At 44.8% G+C, this 25225-nt stretch overlaps 1 protein-coding gene across 1 annotated transcript in view; it reads left to right on the top strand.

The window, feature by feature from the left end:
* Positions 1–25225, top strand: part of TNPO2 (transportin 2) — a gene marked incomplete in the record, with an annotated part of 2382582 nt that overhangs the window by 438880 nt on the left and 1918477 nt on the right. Inside the window, 1 exon segment of the mRNA XM_044084755.1 lies at positions 19557–19617. Coding sequence (XP_043940690.1) covers positions 19557–19617 — 61 coding nt within the window.

Here is a 25225-nt window from a genome sequence, read left to right as displayed (position 1 = left end):
TGGTGGCAAAAGATGTACTTTGGTTTGCAAAGACCTTTGAATGTGTGGGAGAAACTGACAAATATTTAGGATCTGAAGTTGTTAATCTTCCATTCCTCACTGATGGGTACGGTTCCGAACCCTCGGAACAGTTGGCCAAATGCCAAGCTAGCGTACACCAAACTCTCGAGCCATGCTACTACCCACAATGCCCTTCATCCCATACCTCAAATCTCGTTTGCCGTGCAGCCATATAGCATTTTCACAGAGCTCTGCAGCCAAGTAGTTTTGAATTATTAAAACTGGTATTTCTTTCAAAAGTTTTTCTTAGTGTCTTCTTGTAGTCTAGCTCTACCCACAGGTATCCCTTTTCTTACCGTTGGTATTTTCTTGCCTTTTCTTTACTTTTACCACCCTCATAACTCTTCATACCATTGCTGGTAGTCTGGCTCTTTTTTCTTCTCTGAGCGAGTGTTAGTATTTTTGAAGAAAAAGGGTACTTCAGGTTTTAAACATTGCACGTCGTGCAGTGGTAAATTACCCAACAGTGACTTGCATTTTAAATGCGTTTATTGTTTGGGCATCTCGCATCTTTCTACGGCTCCCCCATGTGATATTTCTGCTAGTTTTAGTCAATGGACGTTGAATGAACGGCACAAGAAGTTAATTTTGAAAGGATTGCTTTGCATTCCTTTCTCTGAGGCTATTTCTGCGGAGGTCTCAACCCCTCCAGGCAAGGATAAGAAGCGTCCTTGCTCAGACCCTTCTTCACTGGCTGGTGATAGGGGAAAAATCATCAATCTAAGACTGGTAGATCTTCCTCAGAGCATCAACTCGTCACGGTGCCACCGATTTTGGCACCTAGCACAGTTTGTGGAAAGTCAGAATTGTCTGTGCCGGGCTCGGCACAGACTACTGAACCGATTGTTTCTTTGGTTCCGACCATCTGGTTCAGGACATTTCGGCACCGACCTCGCCTTTACAGGCTCCGGCTCTGACCTCTAATCCGATTTTTGTCTATTACCCCGATTGTGACTTTGGCTCAGAGTTCCCTCTCAGGGCCCACTTTTCCAGTTACGCAATTCAAATCAGAATCCTTGGCTCCTTTGAGTTCATTACCACGGACCAGATATTTGTCTTTTGCGGACCTGTTTGCCGGGCAACCCTACAGTCCTGTTCTGGATCAGCCTGTATCTCCTTCCGGGATATCTATTAGGTCTGCCAGGAGCTTGTCCGAAATAGACATTTTTCGTCTTGTGGATCAGGTATTGACTGCAAGGGGCATCTCCTGACCCTGTTCTTCTCCGGGTGTTGGAATTTTTCCCTCCTTCGACTCCTTCATATTCTCCTGATGGGGGATCTTTCTGTCCCAAAGCCCCCTTGCCCATTGCTTTCATTGGGACTCCTTCGGCGCTGACTGCTTTGCCTGAAGCATCTAAGTCCTGGTGAGCTTCAGATGTTCGTGTGACACTGCTGCAGTCATTACACTTGGGTTATCCTGCCGTCAGGCGGTTCCCCAGTCTGCCTGAGTTCCAAAGTCTTGGTCCGGCATCGGTTGCTGTCGCTTCTTCCCTGACGTCAGTGCACCAGGGGGATAGAAGATGCATCAGATGCCATTTTCTTCAGTCTTTCTTGCCGCACGATGCCCGAAGCAGAAGCAGTTCGCAAGTGCCGGTCGGCCGACTCCTTAGATTGTCATACTGAACAGAACCGAAGTCTTCTAAAAAGCTAAGTACCCTGTTGGGGAAACTTTTTCTTGCCTCAGACCGATGTCAGTAAAAGTTAATAATTGTATTTCTTGTGGGAAGCAAATACCTCATAAGGATTTCCACTCCTACTGTATCCTATGCCTAGGCCCTGACCATAACATCACTGGTTGTCTGTTTTGTGCTAGGTTTAACAAGCACACTATTAAACGTCTGTTTGATTTTGCCTGACATTATTTTGGCAGAAAATTTAATTACACTATGCCGTCGGAACTTCTGACTGGAATTCATAAAAAGCGCAAGGACAGGCATCCGAGGCCCAAGACTGACGCCTCTTCTAGGCCGGTCGCCGGTGCTCCGGTTTTCAGCGAGGCGCCTACGCAGCCCCTGACTACCGCTTCAGTAGAACCACAGACCGCCTCTGACTCCCACGTGGAGCTGGCTGGGCCTTTGGACGCCCCTGCAATTCAAATTACCGAGCTTAATCCTACAGAGGGACCCGAAGTAGCTGAACATTCCACAGCTTCAGAGTGTTTTCAGACCTACCCAGTTAACAATTAAATCCTCTTAAGTCTAAGCCTCACATAAAAGCAAAGAAACACACCGCAATCTCCAGGGTAGGCTTCCATGCCTAAGAAGCAAATGCTAAAAATGGCTGAAGACCTTAATTACCCTGATCAGAGGGTCCCAACTCCTTCCAGATAAAAGGCCCAGACAAGAAGCAGACTATGAATCTTCAGGCCAGGTGTCCATTTCCTCTGACTCATCCTCAGACCTAGGGTATTCCTTTACCCCCCTTATGAGGATTCTGATGCAGAGGAATCCATTCCATCAGCCTCTCCGCCTGAGGACTACTCCTTTGGGGAGACCTTACATTCCATGAGGGAGCATTTCCACTGGGAAGGCCAGGATTACTCAGAATCCAAGAAAAGGCTCAGAGGATTCCTTTTATTGCCTCAACACAGACCCCTTGCTATTCCGCCAGTGTTAGATGTTGTGGATGATGTATACACTAAATCCAGCTTAAACCCTGACTAATTACCACCAGTCCCAGTTAAGCCCGATAGATATTAGAGTCCCTGACTCTCACAAATTTCTATACAAAAACCCTGTTGCTGACCTTGAAACTATTTCTCAGGGACCCAAAGGGATTAAGGCCTCATCAGCTAAAAACCCAGTCCCCTCTGACAGATTTTAGAGCATTAGACAGATGGGGCAAGAAAGTTTATACATCTGCAACTTTAGCCATGAGAGCCTTAAATTGCCAGTTTCACATGCTAAAATATCAGCAATTTTTAATATGTCAGTTGAAACTAAAGATGCTTCCAGATTCAGATCCTCCTAATTTGAAGGAAATGCAGGATTTATTTCATGCAGCTGAACAAGTGGGAAAACATACTTTGCAATGTGGTTTTGATTCCTTAGAGGCCTCCTGTAGAGCAGCAGTTACAGGCTCTGTCATTAGAAGGCATGCTTGGTTAAAAGAACATACATTACCAGATCATGTTAAGGCCAAATTACTGGATGCACCTTTGCAATGGGATGTGTTAAGGCAGAGGAGGTATTAAAAAAGATGGAAGATGAGGCAAAATCTATGCAAATGCTCAAAGATTTCTTACAGGTTCAACCTCCTCGTTTTAGCAGAAATTGGCCAACTAAAAATTCGTCCTTTCCAGTCAGACCTCAAAGGGGCAGATATAGACGTCCAAGAGGTAGAGGTCAGACACAAGGCCCTTGCAGACCTTGGCAATGGGGTGCATCAGGCCAGAAAGAAGGGGAAGACGGACCTCAACCTTATAAAAGTCTCAATGACTTCCCACTACAGCTGCCAAACAGCTCTCTTTGCAGCCCCCTTAGGAGGAAAACTGGCTCTTTTCTATCACAATTGGCTTTGCATCACCAAAGACAAATGGGTTCTCAACATCATATCTCAAGGTTACAGGTTCCACTTCCACACTCTTCTGAGGTTAAAAGGAATGCCAAATCTGCCACCAAATCAATGGGCAGAGACTCAAAAACAAATTACAGCACTCGTGACTTTGGACCTCAGAGGCATACCTGCATGTCCCTATCAGACAACTGCAGAAGATACCTCTGATTTCTAGCAGGTTCAATGCACTATCAATTCTCTGCACTGCCCTTTGGCTTATCTACTGCGCCCAGGGTCTTCACAAAGTGCCTGGCACCAGTAATTGCATTTTGCAGGCAAAAAGGAATTCAAATTTACCCATACCTGGATGACTGCCTAATTCAAGCAGAGAGCAAGGGCATTCTTTTAAAGCATCTGGAGTACGTAAAAGTTAATTTGCCTGGCGTACACAGTAAACGAAAATAAATCAAAACTAGTGCCCTCACAACAGATAATATTCCCGGGTGCCAGCTTAAACACAACGGCCCAGATGGCTTATCTCGCGTCAGACAAGCAAGGGCAACTGACTCTGTATTTTCATTTAATGGCAACAAAGACCCAACTCCCTGCAAGAAAAGTTCTGCAGGCCTTGGGCTACATGGCATCTTGCATACTACTAATTCCATATGCCAGACTGCATATGAGGAAACTACAATGGTACCTAAAGAGTGTATGGTCTCAACACTCAAAATTTGGAAACAGTTATACCACTAATTCCTTGCCTACAACAGGAGTTTCAATGGTGGGCTCAAGCTTGTCACCTTAACAAGGGACAGCCTTTTACTCAACCCACAGCCAGGGCAGACACTGACAAGAGATGCATCTGATTACGCCTGGGGAGCACACATGGCAGGAAAATGTATTCAGGGCGAGTGGCCCGCAGAACAAAGACATCTCAACATCAGTCGAAAAGAGATGCTAGCTGTACAAAATGCAATTATATCTTTCAAGGACCTGCTACATCCAGGACAACTACAACTAAAGACTGACAACACCACAGTTATGTGGTACATAAACAAGCAAGGGGGGCACACACTCCTACCCCCTCTGCAGACAAGCCATGAACTTGTGGAACACAGCTTTAAACTACCAAGTTCATCTACAGGCACAATTCCTGCCAGGAGAGAAAAACACACTGGCAGACGACCTAAGCAAAAACATCATGGATCCTCACGAATGGCAATTGAGTCCACAAATATTCAGAATGATAGCACAAAAATGGGGGAAACCAGACATAGATCTGTTTGCAACCCCAATGAACTGCCAACTACAGAAATTCTGCACAAGGAGCTACCATCCACAAGCATGGAAAGTGGATGCCCTCTCATTCCGCTGGAAAAAAACTACAAGTATACGCTTTGCCTCCTTTACCTCTCCTTCCAAAGGTACTCATAAAAGCCAAGCAGGAAGAGCCAAAGAACTTAGCACAAGAACCACCCTGGATTTTGCCTCAAATCTGACAGCTGTTGACACAACACAACAATCAGATACTTCACAGCCAGCTAAAGACCTTAAATCTGGCTGCATGGAAATTTCCTTAACCAAGCAAGCATTGCCTCTCTCCAAAGCTGTTATGGATGTCATTCTGGAGCCCAGAAGGCCTAGCACCAGGAAAGCCTACTCTGATAAATGGAAGAGATTCTGTGCCTGGAACCAATCACACAGCCTTGACCCTCTTGTACCAAACATTCCTCAGATACTTCAGTACTTAACTGAGATGCTGGACAAGGGCCTCTCCTCATCCATCAAGATTCATGCCTCGGCCATTTCTGCTCATTACAACATGGATCCACCAATTTTTTCAAGTCCTTTGCTCAAACAGTACCTCAGAGGGGCTAAAAACATGAGACTGCCCCGTAGAGCACCTACACCAACTTGGGACCTCAACTTTTTGGAAAAATTAACTTTACCTCCTTTTGAGACAGCTAACACAGCAGATTTAAAATACATCTCTTGGAAGACTGCTCTGCTACTGGCAATAACATCAGCAAGAAGAGTTTCAGAATTACAGGCACTAATGGCAGTGGAACCTTTCCTCATCTTCCACCAGGACAGTGTGTCCTTAAGAATTAACCCTACGTTTATGCCAAAGGTAGTATCAAGTGTGGCTCTAAACCAAATTATTCACTTGCCAACTTTTTATCCAAAACCACAGAACAAAGGGGGGACGCTACTACATTCCTTGGGCATTCACAGACAGTTACGCTTCTACTTGGACAAAACTAAAGCTTTCAGAAAATGAGCAATTATTGGTAGCATACGCTGCAGGAGCACAGGGAAAAGCCATTTCAAAGCAGACTATTTCAAAATGGATAGCTCACTGTATACATGTTTGCTATACCCACCATGGGAAACATGTACCTAGCAGCATTAGATCTCACTCCACCAGGGCAACAGCCATTTCAAGTGCCTACCTCAGAGGAGTGCCTACCAAGGATATTTTAGAAGCAGCAACATGGAGTTCTGTCCATACCTTCACCAAACATTGCCATTTGCCTTTATATTCCAAATCCAGAGCTGGCTTTGCCACTGCTGTGCTGCAGGGCCTTATAGCCACCCCGTAATGCCTTATATATCCATCCTCACTACCTCAGCTTTGGGATTCCATCCAAGTGTAATGACTCCAACACGATGAACATACAGTTTTGTACCTACCATAAATGTAGATGTTCGAGTGTAGACACTGTTGCAGTCCAGGTTACCCTCCCTCCTTCCCCTCTTACTTTCTGGTACGTACCTAGCTCTTCTACCCTTATTTCCTAAAGGGAGTATTTGCTGGTAATTAAAAATGGTTGTTTGCTTTTCTATTATATTTTACTAGCAATTTGCAAGGCCTACCTATTTGGGGGCACCTGACATCTGGGGCAAGAAACTGAAGAAAATGGCGTCTGCTGCATCTTATATCCCCCTGGCGCACTGACGTCAGAGAAGCCACAGCAACCGACGCCGGACCAAGAATTTGGAACTCAGGCCGACTGGGGAACTGCCTGACTGCAGGATAACCCAAGTGTAATGACTGCAGCAGTGTCTACACTCTAACATCTACATTTATGGTAGGTACAAAACTGTACTTTCTGACGACAGCTCACCTTACTCAACCCCTTGCTTCGGGGTTGGAATATTCTGTTCCGGCCCCAGCAGCGATGGCCTTCTTGGTTCCCATCTCGGATCAGAGTTATTTCCACACTGACCCCTTCTCAAACGTCAGTCTTGGAGGTGGGCCACTCGGAGCAGGGTGTGACCCCTGTTCCGATTCAGTCCTCTTCGGTTCCAGGCTCCCATCCCTCTTCGGGTAGGCTCACCTTCCGGATTATGGAGAGGGCACTGGTGGCTAGCAATCCTCAGTTAGCTCCGCCTGTGGTCCCCCTTACTCAGCCATTGCCAGCCCTTGGCAGGGGGCCACTAATCCAAGGCACCCCCCTATCTGAGGTTTCTTCAGACATTCCCACCGAAGAGCCCCTCAGAAGAGGGTGTGCAAATTATAACACATGGACTCAACTGGAGAGTCCCTTACTGAGGATACAGATTACGATGATGTGGAAGGTTTTCCTAGATCACCCCCTAACTGTTTCCTTTGGGGACATCTTGGAGATTGAGACAGCGGGGTGACAGAAGTCTTCCACCCCTTTCCCGGAGGAATCCGTATTCTTATAAGCTTTCTGTTCCTGGCCCACTACGTCCTGGGTGACCCCTTTTGCAGATGAGTTGGTCAAATTCATCATGCATGGAAGAGTCCGGATTCAGTATAAGCTATCCCCAGGAGATCAAAGTACTTTCTCTTCCAGAGGGTCAACCCCATTGGTCGAAAGGCTTGCCGGTAGACGCTGTGGTGGCAGCCCCAAAGAAGGACTTGGCAGAAGAGTCTGGCTGTTCACCCGCCCAACAGGGAGTCCCGGGCAGTGGACAGGCTAGGGAAGTAAGTCTTTGCAGCGACCTTTGCTGTGCGTTGCTGAATTTCTTGGCATACTTTGCCAACTCGAGAGACCTTATTTCAGAACTCTCTGATAGCCTCGCGGGTCAAGTGTTGGATGGAGCACGTGACAGTGGCCTCCCAACTTGCAACCCCTGAAGCGATTTCGAACTCCTCCATGAGGTTGCTTTCCCACGCAACCGAAGGAGCAGCAGGTGCTGGTGTGGTTGTCAGATGTCATGCCTGGATGCGCATTTCTGGCCTACCGCATTCCTTCAAGTCTTCCTTTTTGAACGCGCCCCTATTGAGCCCTTCGCACTCTTTGGTTCTAAGGTCAAGGATACTTTGGCCAGGTGCGAGCAGGACGGAAAGATCTTGTCTGCCATGGGCCTGTGCTTCTCCAAACTTCAGCGTTCCTTCTCCAGGAATCAGAGAAGTGGAAAGTTGTAGCACAAGTCGTAAGGTTTCTTTCGTGACGCACGTGGCGACTCCTCCAGAGGCAGAGGAGGGTCTGATGGTGGAAGATGTCCTTTTAGAGGCAGAGGGGGTACCGGAATCAGGGCTTCAGAGATTTTCTCCGGTAGGCCCTATCAGCGCTCCTGAAGCGTTGCCCGATTGCTTTCCTCTGAAAGCAGTCGGGGCACATTTATCTCTGCACCAAACAGCCCAGTCCTCTATTACCAACTATGGGTGCAGAGAATTATCACCAGAGGCTCACATTCCCCTTAAATCCTTTCCAAGACCTCAGTTCTCCCTTCCCGACGTTCCACCCAGTCAAATGGAGGAGGCAGCTTCCAAAATCAAGAACTTCAGAAACGGAAAGCTTATAAGAATACGGATTCCTCTGGGAAAGGGGTGGAAGACTTCTGTCACCCCGCTGTCTCAATCTCCAAGATGTCCCCAAAGGAAACAGCGAGTCATACATAAGGTCCCCCCAGATCAATGCAAATTAAGGTTCTACTCCAGACTCTTTGGTGCCAAAAAAGATGGGGACTGGAGGCCCATTTTGGATCTGTCATTCTAATGAGTTAGTTATACAGACCAAGTTCCGCATGGTCACTATTCAATCCATCCTTCCATGCCTTCGGGAGGGTGTGTGGATGTGCTCTCTAGATCTCTGGGATGCATATCACCACATCAAAATGGACAAATGCTCCAGGAGGCTTTTGCGCTTCCGGCTGGGAGCCAACCATTTTCAATTCAGAGCTTTGCCTTTTGGTCTCTCAACGGCCCCTAGTGTTCACAAAATGTCAGTGGTGACAGCTCACTTGAGACTGCACGGATTCCAGGTGTTTCGTTATCTGGACGATTGGCTCCTCTCTGCCCCCACTGAGTGTTTACTGACCAGGGCCCTGCGCCACACTCAGTCTCTGGGTATTACTATCAATTGGAGAAAATCAAACCTTCAGCCCTCACAACAATTGGATTTAAAAGGGGCTATGTTCAACACTCAGCTTGGTTTAATATCCCTTCCTCATCACAGGCTCTTAAGACTGCGAACGCAAGTGCAAGTGATTCTCTACCGCAGGAAAGTGTCTGCAAGGGAAGTTTTGCAGGCTCTGGGTTCCATGGCGGCAGCCATTCCCATAGTTCCGTTGGCCAGTCTTCATATGCGCCTGTTACAGTGGCTTCTTCAAACTCACTGGATACATACTCATCCCTTGAACGCACTAATCCTAATCGCTGATCTTTGCAAGCAGGATCTCCTCTAGTGGATGAGAATGGACGAAAGTCTTTGGTGTCGCCCCTTTAAACCTTTTCAGGCCAGTGCCACGGTGACTACGGATGCTTCCCTGATGGGGTGGGGGGGGCATTTTCAGGGAAGATCTTTTCAAGGCACGTGGTCTCCTCGAAGTCTACTTACACACCAGTGTTCTAGAGCTCAGAGTTTTTACTGGTGTTACAAGCTCTCCATCCTTTTTTTCCTCTTAGACCGATTGCTATCCAGTCCATGTCTGTGGTCTGGTACATCAGCAAGCAGGGAGGGACCACATCTTGCCACCTTTGCCACGAAGCCATGAGAATTTGGCAGTGGGCGATGGCTACCAACCGTTTCCTGATTGCAACACACATCCCGGGGAGTTCCGATGGACAGGCTGAGCAGATGCATCCTGCTTCCTCATGAATGGTCTCTCAACCCAGAAGTGGCAGAGGAAATTTTCAGCCACTTGGGCCAGCCTTGCTGAGATCTGTTTGCATCCCCTTCCAATGTGAAGTTCAGCAGCTACTTTGCCTTCTTTCGTCCGCAGGGGAGTCCCCGAGAGATGCTCTGACTCTTGATTGGCCCACGGGTCTCCTATGCGCTTATCCTGCCACCCCCTTGGTCTTAAGGAAAGCTACTCTGAAGCAGAATGTTTCTCATTGCCCTGTTCTGGCCTCATCAGGTTTGGTTCCCCTTCCTTCAGCCACACCTGCTCTGATCCCCTTGGATTCTAGACTTCTGTCAGGATCTCATCTCTCACCCCCAAGGAGTGTAGTCTCCAAATCTGGCCACTCTCAAACTGACAGCTTGGTTAATCCACTTCCGTTAGTAGCCAGGCTTGAGTCACTTTCTTCTCCGGTACGGAATATTATTTTGGCCTCCCACAAACCACCTACCAGAAAACTTTATAAAGACAGGTAGACAAGGGAAATGTTTTTCCTTGTGGGCACGAGCAGTCTCTGGATCCTGTTTCTTCAATACCTAACCGAGGTTTTCCTTAACGGGGCTTCTGCATCCACTGTTCGCGTGCATCTAGCTGCCATCTCCAGTTTCTATTATGATTCAGATGGAATTCCTATTTCTTCCTGTCTGTGTAAGACTTTCTTGAAGGGGATTTTTCATTCTAGACCTCCCATTAGGCAACCTGTGGAATCATGGAATCTGTCTAGGGTGCTTTTAACTTTGACTCTGCCTTCCTTCGAGTCGGCTGCAACCTGTGATGTGAAGTTTGTCCTGGAAGACCTTGTTTAAGGTGGTGGTTACTTCAGCCAGATGTGTATCTGAGCTGCAAGCATTATGCATTAAATGTCCGTATTTGATTTTTCCATAAGGACAGAGTATCACTTCGCACCAATCCCACTTTCTTACCCAAGGTGGTTTCGGAATTCTCTATCAGTCCATTGTTGCCTGTGTTTTTTCCTAATTATACCAACAAAGGGGAATACTGTCTTCCTTGGTTGTCCACAGACAGTTGCGGTTTTATTTGGACAGGACAAAGTCTTTTTGAAAGTCAGATCAGCTTTTTGTTGCCTTTGCGGGCTCTAGGAAGGGATTGGCAGTGTCTAAGGTTACCTTGTCTAAATGGCTTAGGGATTGCATCTCCTTTGTTTATTCTCTGGAGGAGGAATCCGCTCCTGGCCGGATTAAACCTCATTCCACTAGAGCTGTGGCTGCTGCTGTCACCTTTCATGCTAGGGCTTCCATGGCTGATATTTGTGCAGCTGCCACCTGGGCTAAACCCCGTACTTTTATCAAGCATTACAAATTGGATCTGATCTCCAAGGGTAGAGCTGCCTTGGCTCTTTGTTTTTCGGAATGTTCTTCCATGAGATCTACCCAGATTTTGTAGTAGCTAGGGACTCTGTCCCATCAGTGAGGAATGGAAGATGATTAACAACTTCAGATAAATCTTCCACAACGTTCCATCTGAGTTGATCTTCCATTCATCACACCCTCCCACCTTCCCCCACCAAGGTTTCTGGCGGATCTTTGGGTCGTTTTGGTGTGTTAGGGTGTTTGCGCAAAGATGGCCTCTGCCTCTGTTTCTTATATATATGTTGCTACTATGGTTCTGCAAACTCTGAGGTATGGGATGAAGGGCATTGTGGGTAGTAGCATGGCTCAAGAGTTTGGTGTAAACTAGCTTGGCATTTGGCCGACTGTGTTCAGTGTGTTTGGAACCATACCCATCAGTGATCAACTCGGATGGAAAGTTATGGTAAGACGTAACTTCTTTTTTTGTAAAATAATTGGAAACAGTTGACATCCTGTTGCTGGTTGACATAATGACAGAAGGACTGTATACTGAAAGGCATAATTTGGCAAGACTGTTGGACTAGAGATTGTGCAAACATTATGGTATTGAAGTGGCAGAAAAACACTGGAAAGATGAGCCACAAAGCATCATGGAAAATGAATTCTACATCACATGGGATCATACATTACCAACAGTTCAAAAGATGGCTGTTAGAAAAACGGATTTAGTGGTCCATGAAAAGACAAAAGTAACATTGATCATTGAAATCGCCATACCCAGTGACTAAAGTGTCTTGCATGCAAAGGCAGTCATAAAATGTCAGGATTTGTAAACAAATGAGAGCAATGTTGAAGAAACCGACAGTTCCAATAGGAGCAATGGGTCTTTTAAAACAGAATCTACAGTCCTATTTAGATGGTAGCAATACATGTAACTCTATATAAATTGCAGGAGGGGAGGAGTCTTTACTGGGCACATTGCAGGTGCTGCGAAGAGCACTTCTCTGGCTGACATCAAAAATTGAAACAATCCTAGTTTCATGAACTTTAATCGTACTTTGACTTGGGAATGGGATCCATTCCCTATCATGTTAGAAACCCAAAAAGATTTGGAGAAATTGAAGGGAAAAACCTGTTTTCTTCCACAGCAGGTAAACTGTATAGATGTTCTGCTCCAGGACAACTGACAGGAGCTTGTAAAATAAATGCACTCTTCACATGGACTGTGTTCCCAACCTTATCCCGGATCCACAGGGTACTAACAAATCAGGACACACCTGGCATGATCCTAGTGGCCCCCTTCTGGCCAAGAAAACACTAGTGGGTGTTCCCTGCTGTCTAGAGGGGATTCCATGTCCTACCACAGGAAATTTCCTCCTCCTGCCAAGTCGAGGGATCTTTCACTTCCACCTCGCCACCCTCAAGTTAACTGTCTAGGGGATTGTTTTGATGTACAATTTCCTTTTCTAAGGAAGTGCACTGTCTGCTAAGGGAAGCAGTCCAGTTCCAGGAAACTGTGCCTGGCAAAATTGGAAAGATTTTCTACTTGGTGTCACACCAATGACACTAACCCTGCTCAAGTAGACATTTCAGTCTTACAGTACTAATCAGGCCTCTAGGCTTGGATTTTCCTATTCCAGTGTTAAGGTACATGCATCTGCCACAACAGTTTGCTACACAGGGCTCTACCTCTCTTTTCACATCCGTACATTAAACTTTTTCTAAAAGGGTGATTCACTTGAGACCACACAAGTTCCATTCCAGTATGTAAAGTGGTAGAAAAACTAACCTTGCCTGCCCCGCACCTCCGTGAACCTTTCTCTAAAGATGCTCACCGAGAAGATTAACTTAGAACTGTCTCATCAACTGAGTTTCTGGATTATAAGCCCTCATGTGTGAAGAACTTTCACTGTTTTTCAAAAAGATAGCAGCATCCTTGGAACAAACCCATGTTTTATGCCTAAGGTGGTATCAGAACTTTAAATCCAGCTATCCACCTACCAGTTTTCTTCCCCAAATCTACAGAACAAGGAAGAGCAAGTCCTCTTTCCGGGATGTGCACAGGTAAATCAGGTACTGTCTAGACAGGACAGAGCTCTAATATAGTAGAGCAGTTGCTGGTGACTTTTGCAGAGGGCAGACGGGACAAGCCTGTAGTGTGTAAATGGAAAGTTAACTGCATCAAATTCTGTTGCTCCCAGTATGGAAAGAATTTACCTGGGTGTATTAAAGCTCACTCCACCAGGCAGGAGACTACCACCACTGCTTTCCTTAAAGGTGTTCCCATCCCGGCCATTGTAGAGGCGACCATGTGGAACCTGCTACACAACTTTACAAAACTAACCTAGGCAGTATCTGCAGGGCTAGAGCAGGTTTTACTTCTACCATCCTGCAAAACCTTATTTCCTAAGGTCATATAGATGACCCACCACCCATATTTTATCTTTGGGAGTCCTTTCAAGAATCAGTACTGCAACATGGATTAAAAACATGGTAGTTGTCCCAGTTACCATAATTGTAGATGTTGGAGTAGATCTGTATTGTAATACTCCCACCCTCTAGCCCCCTCTCTGGCCACTTGTCTCCCTCTTCCTGGGTGCAGAGGGTAGACATTTTTTGCAGGTACTTACTTCCATCTTCTGTCTGCCCCCTGTGTTTTCTTAAATTCAGACAGCTAGGGAGATTGTGTTGTCCTTTGGTATCAACTACCTATGCACTACTTAGACAAAATGGAGTGTCTGGCACTTAAACCGTAACATCCAGATATGTTTGGACATATGCTCAGGATGCAAAGATGCTGGGAATTGGGTCGGTCACAGGCTCTGCATGACAGGAAGACCCTAGAATCGGTACTGTAACATTGATCTACTGACATGTCCATTTACAAGTAAGATGTATAGCTTTACTATCTGTTGTGCAGTAAAAGTTCTAAGGGAGGTGTAATTTAGTGTTTCTTGTAAACTATTGATTGTCCAATTTTTCATTTGGGATGGTCCCTAGTGGTTTGAGACACCATTTCTAGTTGTATGTTTTGAGTGGAGAGGATAGTAGAATTTGTATAGAATCTAGGAAGAAATGGCATTTTGGTGTTGAGGAGTAGCTGAGAGGTGAGATGGGTTTGTATAGATAATTGAGTGGCTTGAGGGTAGAGAAAATAAGATTTAGAATACCATCTGCATATTGAGTTAATGTTGCATGAGCTGAGGCAGAAACAAGGTCTAAGAATGGGACCTTGTGTCAGCAGGTACTGGTAAATGTGTAGAAAATGTAGTGCCATGTGACTGCTTGTGAGCAGCTAAGATAGCTGGTGAACCAGCTGAGTAAAATTGAGAAACCTAGTAGGTGAAGAGTATTGTAGTAACTTTGTATGGGAGACTGTGAAAAGCTTTGGAAAGTTCAAGGAAGATTGTGGCTACAAGTTTCACTTCTCTAGGTAAATAGTTCTAAGGAAGGACAGTAGGGTTGCAGTTCTGTGATTGGGGCATAGACCATGCTGGGTGTGTGAAGTCATTGGATTGCAGGTGTATAATCGGACAGACTCCACTCAAGTATTTGAGAGGGGAGATTTATTGGCACTTCCACAGAAACATCAAATTTGTCACCTTTATGCAGAGGTAGAACTGATCATTTTTGTAGTGTGGGAGCTGCTTTCTGATGTAGAATTGAGTATGGAAATGGGGATAGGGGAGGAAAGTGGCAACTGGCTTTAAGTAGGTTTACTGTTGGAGCAGTTTTTTTGTTCCAAGGAATTTTTCAATGTTTGGTATTGGATGTAAAGCCAAAGATTTGATAGAGTTGGAGGATTTTGACTTTAGTGCAGCTGCTATCTATGAAACGAGAGTTAGATTTATTTGCTATTTCTGCATTTTGAGATTGGGAAGGGGATTGAGTTGAGCACATGTTCCTGGTGCTGAGGTTGAGGACCAGAATGACTTTGGGTTAGTCTGAGGTGGTGTACATTTATCGGATAGATTGCTGTGAGGATTGTTTTTGTGCCATGTTTTCCAAGATTCATCTCTGCTGCATTAGTTATTTTTAGCCAGTGTATGGCTAGATTTATTTCGCATTTTTTTTACAGGGATTAACAAATTAAGAATATTACAAATTTTGGCTACAGCTTGATCCAGTGGGAGATTTGAATGATCACATTGTACTAGGGAAAGGGTAAGCAGCTAAGATCCAAGTTCTTTAGATTTCTTAGATTTTTGTCCATTCCATTGCAGATGTTGGGTGGGTACAAAGTCGAAGTACTCCTGTCGCTGTATATCCATTCACTTGCTGTATTTAAATGTTTGACATGACTTGGGTTGAAAGCCAGTCAGAATGTCCAACATTTGAAAATCACACTGACAAGTTAATCCATCTCACCATGTCCACTACAGCATTTATTGTTACTACTGCATGGTACCCATTAAAGCGCTTCAATGCGTGCCAGGTCAGTAATTCTGATAAATGTGCATCAGAGTTTTAACACTTCCGTTTCGAGCAATGTTTTATTTTTGCCAGCAGCAGAATCACCAAACTTTGTCCCTGACTCTTGCGTTATCAAGGATAACTATTCTAAGCCAGAGTTCTGACTGCAGGGTTTTTAAACCCTGTAGCTTCTCAAGTACTCTCACAGACTTCTGTGCCAGCACTGTTTTGGTACTGCAGGGAACATGTTAATCTGCTAAGGATTGTACACATTTCCAGCCCAAATTCTTATATTTGTGATTTATGGTGCACATTTAGCGGCACTTTGTTTTGAGCTGAATCTGTTGCACTAATCCTTTTTCATAGTGTTAAATGCTTGTTTAATTGCGTTCAGCTACTTGTACCAAATTAGCAGGCTTGCCTACCTTGTCCCATTTCTTAAGGCTTTACCTGTTACAGGTCTGTCACTTGACTCTATCTTGCTTAACTCCACAGTAGTCTGGCACTTCTCTTGAAAATTAGTGCTGTAGTTTGGATCATGATATGTAGAAGCTTATTGAGGGTAGCCCCCAGCATTGTTTTTCTGGATGTGTCTATCCTGTGTCCAAGGGCTGTTCATAATTTCCTCTGCAGTAAACATTTTAGCTGTATGGGTTGTGACTTGCCCAAGACACAACTAGCCAGCTTCCTGAAGTTCTGGCTTACTTCCTTGCTTTGTTTGGTCATCTGTCTTTTACTTTAGTGCCACCTTGTGAAGAATTAGCTGAAGGCTTTTCGAGCAACAGCCAGCCTTTCAGCTTTGTGGCAGGTAAGTTCTTGGTGAGTCCCTTACACACAATACTGTGTTCTGTTTTGACCAATATGGAGGCTTGGGCTTTGTGGAAGTGTACTAATGCTGTACACTTTTTTTTATAGAAGTGGAATTTGTGCAGGGACGACTGAGTAATGTAGTGCTTTGTAGGGAAGTTGTCAAAGCATGAGCACAATTTATGTTGCTAACCTAATTTTACTTCCAAGGGTTTTGACAGGATTTAGTGCTTTGCTTCTGAAAGCTCTTCACAATTTGCTTTCTGATGGCCTCGTTCCAGTGATCCTAGCTGCATGCAACCTATCTGTCACAGAAAGGATAGTGCCTTGCTTCTGCTAGTCTTGACTTCCACAGTTGATAGAAAAAACTTGCTTAAGATCCCTTGCAAGCTGTGTCCAGTGTGTGCCTTTGGCAGTGGGTTTTTCTCACACCACTCCTGTATGGAGTCATCTGGTGTGGTCTGTTCATCCACCATGATTGAGGTGAGTGGTCTACAGCCAGCCAAGTCCTCTGGCTGTTCCGAAATCCAGAGAATTCTTTACTGGAACAGTTTTACTAGGGATGCTACTGGATGTCTGGGAGAAGACCTGTCTGGACATTTCTCTCCTAGTCTCTCAGAAGATTCTTTTAATGAAACTGAAGTTTAAACATTGTACACATGCAGGCACTGCATATTTAAACATTTTTCCTTGGCTAAGAAATTTAGTCAATGCTTGTAAATGGCCTTAACTACCTCTTAAGTAGGTCTTGAAATATCCAAGAAGGCAGGTGTTCAAACCTCCTTGGAAGGTAAATTTATCTAATTGTTGCTTGGAAGAATAATGTGATGTCCTTGGATCACTTTTATATATTCTACTATTTCACTACTTTAGATTATCCTGCTGAGGGTCTTTGGATGTCTGGATGAGGTACCAAAGCCAAAAAAACTTTTTCTGCGTGTCTTGCATATGGCAATCAGCAGATGTATGAATAAAAGTGTTCTCAGACTTGTCTTGCCACCAGCCTGAATGCAGAATCTTCACAAACATTTGTCTGTGTACTGCATCATGTGCTGCTACCACTGCTAAGTCTTGCTCTAAGTGCCCCACTGGGGACATTTTCTTGTCAAGATTTGTTCACGTCTAAGGCAGCAGATTCCTTTTAAAGTCCTTCACTCGTTGTCTTAGGGCAGGACATGATTTCTGTAATTGTAAAGTTTGCCAGTCATTTCTTGAAAACCCTTTGTACTAAGCTCACTTCTGTTTAATACAAATCTGGAGATGTCACATCTTAAGAGCCTTATGCTTTCTAAAGTAACAGAACAAGTCTCCCCCTCTATCCTGCTCGCGCCCTGCATACCCCAAAAAATGTAACTAAAACCAGATACTTCTGCCCAGTCTGACTGCATCTTCTGAGATGTAGCAAGAATCTGTGGCACATCTGAGCTTTGGGAATGAGCCCACTGCTGTGACCCTGCCAAAAGGCTGGGGCTCATATCCTAGACTGAATGTCCAACTGCCACTGGAGAGAAGAGGGAGTTTAAGTTGATTTCACAGGGACCCAAGGAAATCTCTCATCTTTGCATGGGAAGAGGCACCTGTCTGTCGTATTGAGGGCATTCAGAGTTCCACAGCACAAGGTCTGTCTTTGAGCAGACATCGCAGTTGAGATGAAGCAAAGAATTAAACATCTTTCCTTAATGGATGTCCCAAGAGAGGGAATGACTTCTTTCAAGGCTTGTTTACAGCCTTCTTCCCAAATATTTCCATCTTTGAAAAGCGCATGAACCTTTATCAGAAAAGGTCACTACTTCAGATGACTCTGGTTGCATGAACCTTAATCAGAAAATGTCACTAATGCACATGAGCGTCTGATTTATTTCTCTCATTCACTCTCTTGGATAAATAGCTTCATAATGCACCATTGCCTGATTTCCTCTGAGGAAAAAAAATCCCTTTCTTGAAGCAATTTACAGAATGATGTAGCATTTTGAGTGGGGACACTAGACAGGTCTCAGACATGATACAATTCACAGCACCAAGTTGGGGCCCCTAAACCCTCTGTCCGCTGTCCTCAGCCTTTTTGGATGCCTTCGCCTTCACTTCCCCTAGTTCAGATTCCCAGCCTCTTGCATCTAACAAACTTGACAGTATCTTCAAAGTTCCAGAGAACATGTAATTTTTGTACCAGCATTTGATGAACACCCTGCATGTTTTGGTTGCTTATAAATCCACCAAACTTCCTGCATCTAATCTACTACTATTGAGTAGAGATAGGTCTGTGTACAGGTATGGCAAGTCTATTCCTCTGCCACCCTAGCTTTCAGAGGCCGTAATTACTAAACTCAAATGACCAAGTATTTGCTGTCTGAGCTACTTAAAGCAGTCTACCCTTCTTTGTTAAAGCCCATTTATCTGCCCTCAGCTTTCCTGCTTTTTAATCGCCATTGTTTTCTAGGATTGAGGTCAGACTTCTTGAATGGCACCCTTCATCTGAATCCTTCTATGAGGGCCATTCTCCTTCCCTGGGATTTGATTGGTTTCAGAAACCTACTGTGCTCCCCTTTGAACTGACAGTTTCAGCTTCTCATTCTGTACATTGAAAACAGTTCTGGTCACCCTTGCCTCTTAGTCTCCGAGCTTCAGTATTCCAACAAGTTTAAATGCTTTAGATGTTCAAAAATTGCTGGTTTGCTTGCATTGTAACTAAGAGGGCAACCAAGTATTACGCAGCTTCCAGGATGGGATGGAAAGTCTCCATTTACTTTGTACTGAGAGCTGTACAAACGCATAACATTACTAATCCGGTAACAATTTTGGAGACAAAATCCAGTGCTTCTCAGATAATTTGTGACTTCTGCAGCTTTTTTCAACAATCCACTTTACCGTTGCCAAAGATCTATTTTTGAGTTTGTATTCTCAAGGGCATCCTGTTCCACCGATTAGTCCTGTTAGATGGAGATTAGTGCATCTGAACTTTGTTATAACAAGTTTACATTGCCCCATTAGTCATTCATTAGCTCTATTTTGTGCATTTTTGATCACCTCCCCCACCCTCCACTCCTTCCAAATTTTCGTCAGTCTGTGCTGGGCAGACCTGATGGACTAAATCTAAAGCCTCTCCCTTTGTCACTGCATCCCTCATGCTTGGAGGTCCATTTAAGGTGTAGGCAGTGGTCCTGACCCAAGGACTCTTGGGGGACAGATTGGCATTACGGAAGGCAACCCGATCTCTTTGGAGTCAGATTGCTGAATCTGATATGTAGTCCTTCCCATCAGTTCAGGAATACCATTCCAGTATTATGGTAAGTGATGGCACATACTTGAAAAGCATTAATGTATGTTTGTGTTCACTTCATTGTTTTCTTACTGAAGTTTCCTTCTCTTCCCCCTCAGGTTAATTCCAATTCTTGTGAATGGAATGAAGTACTCTGAGATTGATATCATCCTTTTAAAGGTGAGTTTTCCTAAGTTATATTTATTTTTTTGAGGAAATAAAAAAAATTGTGGCTTACAATTCTATTTTTGCAATTGCAAGCTTTTTGTGAGCTGGCAAAATGGGTTTAGCATTTTTTAAGATTTAAATTGTTTCAGAATTTTCTTCAAAGTTCATCTTAACACTATATTCATCAAGTAGTTTTATGACCCATTAATCTAGGTTGACCTTTCTTTGCATTTGAATTGTGACCTTTCAGTGTCATGCATTGATGGTGTTTTGCATTTCGTAGTAGGTTATCTGCCTCTCAGGATATAGTTAGTCAATTTAAGCTGCATTGACTGATGTTCGTGTTTCACTGTTGCAGTCATTACTCTTGGGTTATCCTGCTGGCAGGCTACCCGCAGTAGGCCAGAATTCCAAAGTCTAGGTCCGGCGTCTGTTGCTGTCGCCTCTTCCCTGACGTCAGTGCGCCAGGGGTATAAAAGATGCAGCAGACGCCATTTTCTTCAGTCTTTCTTGCCGCGCGGTGCCAGAAGCAGAAGCAGTTCACAAGTGCCGGTCGGCCGACTCCTGAGATTTTCAAATACAAATTTCAGAACCGAAGTCTTCATTAAAGCTAAGTACCCCATTGGGGAAACTTTTTTTTTTTTTTCTTGCTCCAGACGGTCAGAAAAAGTTAACCATTGTATTTCTTGTGGGAAGCAGATACCTCATAAGGATTTTCACTCTTACTGTATTCCTTGCCTAGGCCCTGATCATAACGTTGCTAGCTGTCGGTTTTGTGCTAGATTTAACCAATGCACTATCAAGCGTTGGTTCGATTTTGCCTTCCATTAATTTGGCCGAAGATTTAACTATATAATGCCGTCGGATCAGCCGACAACCGGAGTTTACAAAAAAAACGCAAGGACAAGGAAAAAGATAGGCATCCGAGTTGGCGCCCGCTACCTCAGAGCCACAGGCCGCTTCAGACTCGCACGTGGAGCAGACTGGGCCTCTGGATACTTCAAGGTATTGAACACTCGGAAATCATACCCTCAGATGGGTCCGGAGCCGCTGAGCAGGCATCTGCTTTTGAGGGTATCTTCAGACCTACACAACTATATATTAAGCCATCTTCAGCTTCAAAGACTAAAGCAGCTCTAAAGACAAAGAAACAAGTACAGCATTCTCCAACTCAGACTTCCATGCCTAAAAAACAGATGCTTAAAATGGCCGAAGACATAATTACTTTGATCAGGGGCTCCCATCCCCCTCCTGATAAGAGGCCTAGGCAAGAGACCGAGTATGATTCTTCTGATCAGATTTCTATTTCCTCTGATTCCTCTTCTGAACAGGATTACTCCATGCTTCCCTATGAGGATTCTGATGCTGAAGAATCCATTCCTTCAGCCTCTCCTCCTGAGGATTATTCTTTTGGGGAAACTCTGCATACCATGAGGGAACATTTCCACTGGGAGAGCCAAGATTATTCTGAATTTTAGAAAAGGCTCAGACTTTCTGCTACTTTCTCAGCACAGACCCCTTGCTATTCCACCTGTTCTAGACATTGTAGATGTATTTTCAGAGTCCGGCCTGTCCCCAGACTATTTACCCCCTGCACCTGCTAAGCCAGACAGATACTACAGGGTCCCGGATTCTCATAAATTCCTGTATAAAACCCTGCTGCTGACCCAGAAACTATATCTCAGGGTCCCAAGGAGGTTAAAGCTTCGACTGCAAAAAACCCTGTCCCCTCTGACAGGGATTCCAGGTCTCTAGACAGATGGGGGGAAAAAAGTCTACACTTCTGCAACCCTGGCCGTAAGGGCTTTAAATTGTCAGTTTCATATGCTTAAATATCAACAGTATTTAATGTCACTGCTTAAACAGAAAATGTTGACAAATACTGTATGTTCAAAGAACAAGGAATTGCAGGATTTATTGCATGCAGCTGAGCAAGTGGGAAAGCATACTTTGCAGTGTGGTTATGATTCTCTGGAGGACTCTTGCAGGCAGCAGCGGCCTTAGGTCAGCTGGTGCCCTAGGCAAAAGGGCTCCACAGTGCCCCCCACACCACCCAGGTGCCCCCAACCTGGTCTACCTACACCAAATAAATACTGGAAAAGTGCCCCTGCTACAGCGGCGCCCTAGGCGGCCGCCTAGTTGGCCTATGCCTAAGGCCGGCCATGCTTGCAGGGCCGCTGTTACAGGTTCTGTTATTAGAAGGCATGCTTGTTTAAAGGAACAAAATCTGCCTGATCATGTTAAAGCAAAATTATTAGATGCACCATTACAGCATGATACTTTGGTGTAAAAGCAGAAGAAGTGTTGAAAAAAATGGAGGATAAAGCAAAATCCATGCAGACAGTGAAGGATTTCTTAAAGGTACAGCCACCCAGGTTTAGCAGAAACTGGCCTTCTAAATTGATCCTTTCCAGCGTCAGACCGACCACAGAGGAAGATACAGGCGTCCCAGAGGCAGATCTCGGCCCCAAGGCTCATACAGGCCTAAACAATGGGGTGCTCCTACCTCCAAAAGCGGAGAAGACAAATCACAACCTTTCAGGAAACAGTCCCAATGACTTTCCTCTACCAGATCCAAGCACTTTTCTTTTGGCAGCTCCCTTAGGGGGGAAAAATAGAACTTTTTTCATCAAATTGGCAAAGGATTACCTATGACAAATGGGTCCTGACTATAGTGTCCCAAGGCTACAGGTTCCATTTTCACTCTACCAAGGTCAAAAGGCATGCCAGACCTGCCACACAATCAATGGGCAGAGGCATAAAAACAAATTACAGCCCTCATGGATATGAGGGCTATTTAGCATGTAGCACAACAAGAGCAGGGGCAAGGATTTTACTTTTCCTAGTACCCAGAAAGGACAAAACCTGGAGACCAATACTGGACCTGTCTATACTAAACACGTTTCTGGAAGTTCCAAAATTCAAGATGTTGACTCTACAGCAGCTACTGCCCATGCTAGGCAAGAAAGCTTGGCTCGTAACTTTGGACCTAAAAGAGGCATACCTGCATGTCCCAATCAATCTTGCAGAAGATACCTCAGATTCATAGCTGGCTCAATGCATTACCAATTCTCTGCACTGCTCTTTGGCTTATCTATTGCGCCCAGGGTCTTCACAAAATGCGTGGCACCAGTAATTGCGTTTTGCAGACAAAGGAATTCAAATATACTCCTACTTGGATTGCCTAATTCAAGTAGAGAACAGACATTCTACTAAAGCATCTGGCGTTTGTAAAAATATTGCTAATTGGCCTAGGGTACACAGTAAACGAAAAATCAAAACTAGTGCCCTCTCAAGAGAATAATCCTGGGTGCAAGCCTAAATGCAACTGCCCAGATGGCTCATCTCACGCCAGACAAAAGCAACTGACTACTTCAGGAATTTGGCAACAAAAACCCATTTATCTGCAAGGAAAATCCTGAAGGCCTAGTGTTTCATGGCATCCTGCATTCTACTAATTCCATATGCCAGACTGCATATGAGGAAACTACAATGGTATCTAAAAAGTGTTTGGACTCAACATTGCCACAGCCTGGAGACAGTAATTGCACTCATTCCCTGCCTGCAACAGGAGTTCCGATGGTGGGCAGAAGCCGGTCACCACAACAAGTGTGCCATTCATTTTACCCCCAGCCAGACAAAGATTGACAACGGATGCATCATAGGTTCATAGGTTGGTACTAGGCTATCAGCCCTAGGGCCTATACAAGCCTAGCCATAACAATTCCCTGGCTATTTCTTCCCACATTTACTTTCCTGGACCCCTGTCTAGCAGGGTGACTGACGTGATCCCTGGGGTGAATTTCCTTTCTCCCATCCAGTTGTCAAGGTTCCTCTTGAAGAGGTCCAAAGAGGCACTCTGCTTGACATGTATGGGCAATCTATTCCAGAGTCTGGGGAGTCTCTGGGTCAGGAACCTATCCCTCCAGCATGTTTTGTTTATTGTGATAAGGTTTAGATCCCTGGAGCGTGTAGCTCTGAGGGATTGGGATTTCTTTGTGTAGCATGTCTAACAGCTCTGGATTTGACATGGCCTTGTGTGTTAAGCAGAGATCGCCTCTGAGTAGACTATATGTGACAGAGTATAGCTGGAGTTTATGGCGGTCAGCGTAGGGCATCTGCTTTAGGCCTGTGATTCTTTTAGTGAGGTATTTCTGAGGCCTTTCCAGTTGTTGCAGATGTCTTGAGAGGTACATACCAAATGGGGCGTTGTATTCTATAATGGGTCTAATGAGGGATGAGTACAGTGGGACAATGACCTCCTTTTTTCTGGATGAAAAGCCGTTCGTGATGAGGTGTGCCACATAGGATTTCCTGACTGTTGTGGCGATGTGGTTATCGAAGGTGAGACCACTGTCCACCTGTGTCCCTAAGTCTCTTATCACACTTTCTGTGTTTAGTGTACTGACACCTATATGGTAATTCATATATGCATGTTTTTTTCCCAAAGGGGATAACAATACATTTCTTGGCATTGAGCTTGAGCCCATGGCTCTGGCACCAAGCATCTGTTTCTGTAAGGCCCTTTTGTAGAGTATCCACATAATTTGGGGATTCAATAATGGCTCCCAGTTTGCAGTCCTCTACAAACTTTGTTAGCCAGAGTCCCTTAGTGTTGACCTGTACTTCAGAGAAGTAGATGCCAAACAAGAGCGGCCCCAGGACTGAACTCTGAGGTACTCTACTTGTCACTTGTCTGGAGCTGGATTTGGAGTCTGCTACTTTTACAGTGTAGGTTCTATCAGTAAGCCATTTAGCAACCCATTGGGTGACATGGGGATTAATGCCCAACTTAGTAAGTTTATCTATGATTCCAGAGTGGGGGATGTGTCAAAGGCCTTGGCAAGATCTAGATAGGCTGTGTGGACCACCTTACCCTTGTCCTTGGCTCTGGAGACTGATTCAAAGAAGTCAATCAGGTTCAGGAGACAAGATCGGCCCTTCACAAACCCAAACTGGGTGGGGTCCAGTGTTTGAAGGTTGCCAATGTCTTTGTTTATAAGTTCCATGATAATACGCTCCATGGCCTTGCAGATGAGGCTTGTCAGACTGATGGGAAGGTAGTTTCCGGGATCCAAGGTGGATCCCCCCCTTGTGGATTGGGATAACTGTAGCTCTGCGCCACTCAGTGGGCATGAAACCTGAGGCGAGGCTATGATTAAACATGACACTTAGGTGAGGTGCCAGTTCATATTGTAGTTCATGTAGTACACAGCCCGGGATGTCATCTGGTCCCATGGATGCTGTATTCTTGGCTTTAGAGTGCGTTTTGTACCTGTGTGGCCGTTATTACTGGAATTTGGCAATCTTCCGGTATTGAGATGGGCCATTTAGGGGGGTGAAGTTGGCACTGAATCGATCTGCCAGGATATTGGCAATATCCTTCGGATCAGTATATTTAATGCCATTCTGTTTTAGCTCAGAGCAGATCTGAGCATTGCCATTTAGATTCTTGACAGTTATAGAATGCTTTGTGGTTGTCTTTGGAATCTTTGGCAATTTTATTTTCGTAACTAGCTTTGGAGGATTTTGAGGCATCTCAGTTTCTTACTGAGGCTAGTAAGGGAGTTTTTTGCATCCTGGGATTTTCCTCTTTTCGCAAAAGTTTCTTCCTTTTGTT

Source organism: Protopterus annectens, chromosome 9.part0, assembly GCF_019279795.1.
Source record: "Protopterus annectens isolate FY-2018-M chromosome 9.part0, PAN1.0, whole genome shotgun sequence".
NCBI classification, from domain to species: domain Eukaryota; kingdom Metazoa; phylum Chordata; order Ceratodontiformes; family Protopteridae; genus Protopterus; species Protopterus annectens.
This window is presented reverse-complemented; position numbering and strand designations above follow the sequence as displayed.